The 9,207-nt window shown below is 36.0% G+C and overlaps 1 protein-coding gene across 1 annotated transcript in view; it reads right to left on the reverse strand.

The window, feature by feature from the left end:
• Nucleotides 1-7,524, reverse strand: part of CCDC83 (Coiled-coil domain containing 83) — a 64,046-nt gene extending 56,522 nt beyond the window's left edge. The window contains exons 1-3 of the mRNA XM_051217997.1: nucleotides 6,595-7,524; nucleotides 6,163-6,551; nucleotides 3,445-3,894 (exon numbers count right to left, since the gene is read on the reverse strand). Of these exons, the coding sequence (XP_051064430.1) occupies nucleotides 6,214-6,551; nucleotides 6,595-7,489 (1,233 nt within the window). The 5' untranslated portion in view covers nucleotides 7,490-7,524 and the 3' untranslated portion in view covers nucleotides 3,445-3,894; nucleotides 6,163-6,213. Of the gene's footprint in view, nucleotides 3,895-6,162; nucleotides 6,552-6,594 lie in introns of the transcript that reaches the window.
• Between the last annotated feature and the right edge of the window lie 1,683 nt (nucleotides 7,525-9,207).

Consider the following 9,207-nt stretch of genomic DNA (forward strand, 5'->3'; position numbering starts at 1 on the left):
TTCAATATCTACTTCCTCAACTGTCTCGTGTTCAGCTTTGAGGACTATGCAGTTAGGGCCCAATGCCACTACAGACCCTCCTGGACTTCTACATTGCTTGAATATTCCGTGTCCTATGTTTACTGATGCTCTGTTTATCAAAAGAGGCACCAGCCTCGTGGCTTTCGAAGGGCGTCAGTTTTTCCCACTAGATGAGGCTTGTCGGATAACTAGACTGCTTGTAGTGACATTAGTTTTGAATCACACTATCAGTGAACCGTTGGACGCTTGAAGAATGTTAGGTGGATGTGGGAACAATTAATCTAGATGGTATAGCTCGACCATCCAAGCATGGTCAATCTACGTAACCTCCAGATCATTGTATCGGCTACATTGTTATATCTTCAGACCGAATGTGTTATTCAAAGGTTATTATGTATGCCGTAAGAGAAATGAAAATCTCTAGATATTTATAAAACACACTGTAAAGGTTACGGATAGACGAGTACCTGGTGAAGGAAAAAGACTGTGATACTATACAAACAGATGTTGTCAGATTGAGAGCAAAGTGAGAAAATCCTGAACAAAGAGTCCTTAATTTAATAGAAATATTGTAATATGTGAAACTAATTTAGTTGAGAAGTAGCCGAGATATTTGAAGGTTCGGAGTTTGACCTACGATGGTGCTCACTGTCACAGAAGAGTTCTTTGCTGACATGGTAGAGATATCCAGTACGTCCTGATTTCCAGTGGTCATTTGACTGAGGACAGTTTGCGTAGCAAATTATTTGTGGTGATTAAACATTACACTTTTAGTGGTATTGATTCTAACCACACGATCCTCAAAGCTGAACATAAGATAACTGAGAAAATTCTCAGTCAAAGTTCGACAGGGAGAGAATGTTGACAGAGATGAACGCGGGAACTTTTCGATCGGTTTGGAATGGCTCAGCCTTGCGGACGTGGTCATTTGGTCCAACTTGTCCCCATTCACACCAAATATATTGACCTATTGTAGTGTAGCGTCGAGTCGCGGTTGACTATTATCACCGCTACAGGAAGACTACGTGCCAGTTAACTGATAAGATCCCCCGTAGGCCAAATATCAGAAGGCATTTGATGGCCGTAGTCGAGATATATTTATTGGCGATCTCGTGGTTTCGAAAGAATACCGAGATCGCGCCAAAGGAGTACAAGTGTGGTTACTGAACGTAACCGAACTCGTGCAAGGTCACAATCATCGGAAGAAAGGATGTTTTTAGTAGTTAAACAAACAAGTGCAGTAAAACAATCACTGGTACAATTATTTATAATAATAATTGTTTTCAATAAACCAATCGCGTTCTCTTGGTAAAAGGTCACTGCACACTTATTGATTGATAACATCATTTCGGAAAGTTTTGAAAGATAATGTAAATACTACAATTTCACTTATTGTAAATTATATTAATTATTGTTTATGCTCAATCTTAATCTCAAATTATGTATAGCCCTGCTTTTTCCTTAGTTGACTTCTTCTGAAAACATTTTCTATTTCTTGTCCAGTTGTTGACTTTTTTTAATCCTTATCACGTACTGGCCAACGGTACACAACCGTTGGAAACCAGCATAAGACCACTCAGTGGCAATAAACATCTAAAACCCTACTACAAGGTATTAAACCCGGGATAACCAAGTTTCACAACCAGTGCATTGCCTTTGGATTATTGAGTGCGTATCTAATGGTTTACGTACCAAAATTGGAAATATGTTCACATAATATTTCGAGCTGATTAAAGTTAAACGTATCAACTATCGATTGCCAACTCAGTAGTTCATCGGTTGTGCATGCTATGAGACATTAGAATCCTAGGTTTGATAGGGTCGTAAATGTGTATTACTACTAATGAGTCCAATGCTAGGATCATTCCTTATGGTTTTATGTGGTCAACTAAGATCAGTCCGTGATGTCAACTATGAGTTACTATATTTAGTATAATTATGGCTTTCGTAGTTCTCCAAGTTTCCGTCCCATACGTTAGAACTGTCTTGACATATTTATTGACAATTCCGACTATGGTGTTGGTTGACAGACAGTTGTTTTAAATTCGAGATGTTCTTCACTTGTAAATATGCTACTCCTGATTTGCCGCTCCGCTCCTTCACATCTGCATCAGATCCACCGTGTTCATCAATGATGCTGCCCAAATATGTAAAGGTTTTTACATCTTTCAAAGCTTCTCCATCAAGTGTGGTTCTATTGGTGCATGCTGTGTTGTATCGGAGAATCTTGCTTTTCCCTTTGTGTATGTTGAGACCTACTGCTGCTGAGGCTGCTGCTACACTGGTCGTCTTCTCCTGCATTTGTTGTTGCGTGTGCGATAGAAGAATCAGATCATCTGCGAAGTCTAGATCGTCCAGGTGCACTCTAGATGTCCATTGTATCCCGTGTTTCCCTTCAGATGTTGACGTCTTCATGATCCAGTTGATCACAAGGAGAAAGAGAGAAAGGGTGAGAGTAAGCAACCTTGCCTGACACCGGTCTTTACTTCGAACTTAATAATTTAAACCTGAATTGTTATGAGAAAAGGACAACAGCAAAGTGAGCGAGTTTAGTAAATAACATTGGATTTAAAAGGGAGCCCGATTATAAAAAGACTTCAGTGATAATTGCGTGAGACAAATTGTTAATTCTACTTATTCATCTCACCGTCATTTCTTCTCAATGGTATGGTGGGAAAGATTTGTGGCTCAGGTGAATGAAGTAAGAGTTTGTGCTGATATCATTCGGAATAACAATGAAAGCTCCACAACCAAACCATCCAGCTCAGAAAACAAAACACCAAAATTTCTCCGCAATCGATAATCTTCTATGTGGTACGTTGCACTACTTAAGAATATTCAGTAGTTAGTTCACTTTTATCATTTAAGTTTATGCCGTACCATACCTCTCTTTTGCGTTCTGTAACATTCTGAAGTATTTACATAAATTTCTAATATTCAGTTTACTTAGTACGGCAAGTTAAAAGTTATCATAGTTGTTTTCAGTTTTCACGCATTCACTGAATGTACGTTTAAGTATAATAGTTAACATATTGCATGTTCTTAGTTTCCAACGGTTATTGTTTACTTTAGACATACTTGGTGACTATGATTTATATTATCAAGTTTTATAGCTGATATTGATATGGTTATTTCAGACGGCATTTTCCACTCCTAAGTAAACTAACGTTTTGAATACTTGAGGCACGTTATGAACAGTGGTTTGTAACTATCTTACACATATTTTCGTGATAACAATACCGCTTTCTAAACAAAATCTCTATTTTAGACTCTAATTTCCCCGGGTAACTCTCTCATTCGATTAGAAGCTCAGATAGGATTTGAAGCAAATCGTTGTACATGACTTTATTTTAAAAAGTAAAATAGATGTATATAAAATCAGTCATTTAAATGACACAATGCATGATATTGAAATCATAATTAGTTGGTTTGGTTCATGTCAATAGTAACGCTATTCATGATTCCAAACATGATTATTAAAGGAATTGTTTTATATGATTTTATTCATAATCCCTCTTTTCCACTGACATTGTTTGGGTTCATTAATTATTACATTAATTGCTTTATTTTAAGTACCTGAACATTAGGTTACTTCAGCGAAGTTTTTTTATGGAATCACCAATTTTCCAATAACTAAACTACAAACGTTAAGACAGCCATACTGTATGGAGCTGAAACTTGGAGAGCTAGCACAATTACTGTCAAATATGTGCAATGTCTGTTGGCCGGATAGCATCAGCAAAAGCCTACTATGTAAGAGAACAAACCAACTTACAGTTGATGAGGACAGTAGGAAAAGACGATGGAATTGGATAGGACATGCATTACGGAAATCACCAAACTGCATCCCAAGACAAGAGCTAACTTGGAAACCTAAAGAGAAACGGAAAAGTCGGAAACTAAAAATATACTGCGTCGAGAATTGGAGGCAGATGAGAAAAGAATGAATACCAACTGGAAAGGATCGCTTAGGACAGAGTTGGATGCAGAATGCTGGTGAGCCGCCTATGCTCCTCCATGAGAGGTCACAGGCGTAAGGAAGTAGGTAAGTGACGTTGTGAACAACTAGCGAGAACTCATGAATTATTCTATTATCATTCTCATTTTTGCCTCATTCAAATTTAAAATGCGAAACAAATTGTGGAAAAATGCAGAACATTACTTAAAAATTACACAATTAAATTTCTGGCATAAATACAAATATGTACGATCAATTGGTGTTTACTGTAATATTATGTTAATGAAGTAATTCTCTATTCATCAATAATTCTATGGAGAATTCTGGTGAGTGGCCTATGCTCTTCTACTAGGGGTAACAGGTGTAGGTAAGTAAGTAATAGGTTAGTATGTTATAAGTTATAATATAAAGTTAGTATTCAATGTGTCCTGATTATATCCCCCCAGTCTTTTGAAAACCAATGGTATAAGTTTATTTTGATGAAAGTGTGTGTGAGATCTCACAATGATTCACTCTTAGTGAGAACGAGATTTTCAAAATCCTGCTGGTACAGCAAAGAGAGGGGAAGTTTAGAAATAACTTGAACATTCGGTTTTCAAGTCGGTTTGAAACGCTTCTAAGCGACAGGCTTGCTTGAAAGTTGTTGTGTCAACAAGTAAAATAAAATAAACGTTTCTTAAAATTTATTTGTTTGACTGTGAAATAGAAAACGTCTAGCCATGTGACGTTCTAATCTGTTTTCATGATGTAAAAATAAAGACTTGCCCAAAGTATTCATAAAATCAACGAACTGATCAATCTAATGGTCAGATTACATTAGGGTATGTTTTATCGGTTAGTCATTTGTAAAAGATCTAATGTCATTCGATTTTTTGTCGTTCAGCTTGGCATAATATATATAGGGTCTTTAAATTAGTCAAGTGTTTGTAATTATCTTGTAACCTCAACCATCAGCTTACATTTGATAATTGTATTTATTACTCTTCTGGATAGTTTCTGTTAATCGAATTGGCTTTCGAAGTTATCATTTATAATTACTACTGGTCGGTAAGATAAGATATTACTTACGTCTTTACTCAATAGCAGCGAATTATTCAAAACTGCGTATATTATTTATAGATGAAAAGATCAAATACTTATAACTAGATAAACTGAGGTATATTGTACATGCTCTTTTATCAGTTACACATTTATAAACAAAACATACAGGTGAATGGTTGCTAACATTGAAGAATAGTTCAGTCAAAGAAAAGGTGGAAAGAGCTTAATTAAGGTGTGGACTATTCTATAGTTTCTGATTGTTATTTTAAACTATTGTTGTAAGTACAGACTACTAGGGTAAGGCCAACATAAGAGTTTCCATCAGTGACTGAAAACCTTAGGTGATATGGCTTAAAATCAGTTGGGATGAGGTTGGTAAATTTGTTTTTTATCACCCCATATTTTCGAAATCCCAATATTACACAAAGTTTACTCTTTTTTCTAAAACATTTTTTTTCGTTTATTTTTTCCACCATTGTTATACTGTTACGTTCATTTTACTTTTTTTATATTCAGTTTACTTATTTTATCTTTCTAAGTTGATATTATGTTATAATTAGGGTTATTGAAAATCTATTTCAAGTTTCGGGTTGGTTAAAGCTGATTTAAAAAGGACTGCTGTCATCTTATAAGAGTGTACCTGTCCTCACATATAAGCAAGTTCTAGAATGGGTGTTGAAAGAGTAGAGTTACGAACACAATTAAACAAAATTCATGAATGTTAAAAGCTAAAACGGTGGTTAGGTAATTAATGTTATAAAATGTTTAGCTTCAGATGGAAGGTGCACATAAACGAACATGTGAAGGAATGCAACACAAACTCAAATTACAATTTTAGTACTAGTTTATACAAGCCTATGAGAATTGTCTTAGTGATCCTATGTTAAGCTTTTATTTAATGCGGGTAATGCCAAGGAGTAACAAAAATTTGCATGAATACAAAAAGAAAAGTTATAAACAGAAATGAAGTAAATAAGACAATTTGTATCCAAAGGTTGCGATGTGGTCCACATATTTGGAATGTTTTTACAGTGCATTTTATACAGTAATGCTGATTTACGCTTCAACAGACTACGGGTAAACTGATCATGCCGATATGATATTTGAACAATATCCATTCACCTAGAGTGGTGACTACTTACCATTTTACTTAGGAGATCATGACATTCTAGCACAATGTTTGAATTACTATTTCATTTGTGATTTGACAGATATTTAAGAAACATGTCTCTATTCACAGGCCAGTTGCCGAGTTCTGGGTTAAACTTGAGTTGGGCTTGAAGCTCAGCTGAACATGAGTTACTCTGTTGATCGATCTTAGCGGAAAGACCTTGGAGGAAGCATACTTTTTTCCCAAGTGGTCCAAAGGCTGTAAGGCTTTCTGATTCGGCAGTTTGATTTGATGTCTCATCTTCGTTTAATCTATGAAGAATCTTTAGATCAGGATTACAGATAGAAGTAAGCAGTCTTTCGTTTATAGTATTTAGGTGTCTTCTATTTTGGTAGGTTTTATTTTCAAAGTTTTTCAAGGCTAAAACAGATTAGAAAAATCTCGCTGTGAGTTTTCCGCTTACCTGTATGACTTTCAATACCAAACACATCCTGGTCTAGTTTTAGGTCGAGAACAGTACTTTTATGTAAATCATCTGCATCAGTAACCTGAATGTCGCAAAAAGATAAAGGTATCAACATATGTGTGAAGTTAACGTGGAAAATGTCTTTTTCAGCAGCTATGTTTTCTCTCTGAAGGTTTCCAATTTCATTCATGATGCGTTCCATCTTTTCATCAAGTGATTCTTTTTCGATTTTCAACCATTTGTTTTGGAGCATTTGTTGCGAAAATAATTTATTTAATGTGTCGACAGCATTTTCAATTACTGAGTTTCTAATATGCTCCGAAGAACACTCGATATTTGTTTGAACATTCAAATAACTCTGGTTTTCCTCTTTGGTCAAATATTCTACCATTGATCCGAAACGTTGCTTCATATTAGTATACTCTGTTTCTAACATTTGGATACGCAGTTCATTTGATTTCTTCGTTACATCAGAATACATTTGCCATTGTTTGAGCTCCAAAACAACATCTTTTGTAAGATCCTGTGCTAATTTGATTTCATCTTGAATTTTGTTAACTTCATTTTCCTCCAAATCTCTCATCTTCCACGTTTCAAGCAAGTAATTTTTTACGTCATCACTTGACACAGTAGTGTCATCAGATGTTGAAACTTTTGAAACTTTCAATAAAGTATCTTTGAGCATTTTTTCGCCTTCCAGTTTAAGTGTGTTGAGAATCTGCAACTTCTCCATAAGCATATTTTTAAGTGTTTCTCTCTTAAACTTCAGCCTAGAAAGCACATCCCGGAGGTTACCTATCTGGTAATCAAGAATGGCTTCTTTTGGTGTCAATTTTTCTACCTTTTTTGGCTTTTTGACGGGGTTTTTGCTCTTACCTTTCTTCGGTGGCATGATATCAACTATGTGCAAAGTCAAGCGGCATTAGCAATTCATAAAATGGTTTGACAAAACAAAACAATATCCAATGGTATAAATAGAAGGTATTTATTTTATCAAGCCTTCATCTTTCTGAATCTATGAATTCTACTTTATAAACTTTTTTGTCACATTGGATATTAAATATCTTTGTACTGAACTAGTGAAAACATTGGGATTTTAGCTTGTTTAGTAAGGACAAAAGGCATACGGCCTATGTTATTCCTTTTTTTAATATGCTTCTGTAAGTGTCTAGTTTTCCCTTAAATGGGTCAGTTGAAGGTGCAGACACCATTGCTTTGGGTAACAGGCTCCGAGAATTGATAACTTGGTGTGAAAACCTGTATGACACAGGTATTTTTTTCGTTCGTGGCATTTCTACTCACTTGCTGTGCCCTCTGAGATGTCCAGATCTAGTGGGGAGACAAAGAGAAGATTTGTTAGGTCCATAATCATTTCCTAGTATCATATACATCAAAATCAGATCACCTCTTAATCTGGAGTAGGACAGAGTAACGAGGTCTGGCTTTTCAGGCTGCTCTTTGTATAATAAACCCTGGAGTTCTGGAAGTGCATGGCAACTGCCTTCTGTACTTTTTCCAGGATACATGAAACTCCTTCTAAGCGGGGGCTTGGAGTCCGAACGCAGTTATCAAGCTTATTTTTCACTAAGGTTTTTTATACTGTAGTGAACATTGTAGTATCTAATCTAGTGAATGTCCGTTTTAAAGCCTAGAGGGTTCCAAACCCCTTAGCTGAGGCCTCCCGACAATACGCTGTCGTCTTAATATCGTGACTCACTGTCACCTCAAGATCCTTTCGAGACCAGTTCACGGGTACAGGCACATCTCCTGTGGTGTACCTACTTATTTTTGTATCCCCGAAATGTATTCAGGCACTGCCATGTTGATAGGCATCAGCCACTCTTTAGACCAGCTAATTACAATATTTAAGTCTGTCTGAAGTGCTCACGCATATGCGCCTCCTGCTATTTCTCTTCAGATGTTTACATCGTCAGCGTATAGTCACTTTGAGGACTCAACTATACTTGGTGGATCGTTTACATGCAGTATAAAAATGACCCAGGGCAGTACCTTGAGGTACTCCACAAAGTACTGGTCTCCATGTGGAGCGCTTCGGATTTACTCTCATTTTCTGTCTACAATCTGCCAAAAAGTCCTTAAGCTACTTTAGGGAGGTCCGGCAATACCTAGGTTTTCCAGATTCAAAAGCAGTCTATTTGTTGGCACATTATCAAATGTTTTACTAATTTGACGATATATACATAGTCGTTTATTCTTGTTCTGTGTTCATAAACACGCCTGCTAAACTACTTGCGTACTTCACGTCTCCTTTATTTCTATTCCTTTACTTTCTTCCTTTCTTTCCTTAAACTCAATTCAATATTCTTCTCAATTACAAAGAACCTGATTTATTATTATTCTATTATTATTACTCTCTTTTTCAAATATAATGCTAACATTATTGCAACTTGTTTATTACTGCATTTTTGAAGAAACTCGAAGTAGTTTCTTCACAATACTTATGTACCCATAAGTTATTTGTGAATAACAATAATAATAATAGTAACAACTATGGTGATAGCTAATGAACCAAACTCGTTGAACTGAAATCATTGTCCATGTTGACTCACCCTATCATGGAACTCAGGGTATACTGCCTCATAAGAACCT

Source organism: Schistosoma haematobium, chromosome 7, assembly GCF_000699445.3.
Source record: "Schistosoma haematobium chromosome 7, whole genome shotgun sequence".
NCBI lineage: Eukaryota > Metazoa > Platyhelminthes > Trematoda > Strigeidida > Schistosomatidae > Schistosoma > Schistosoma haematobium.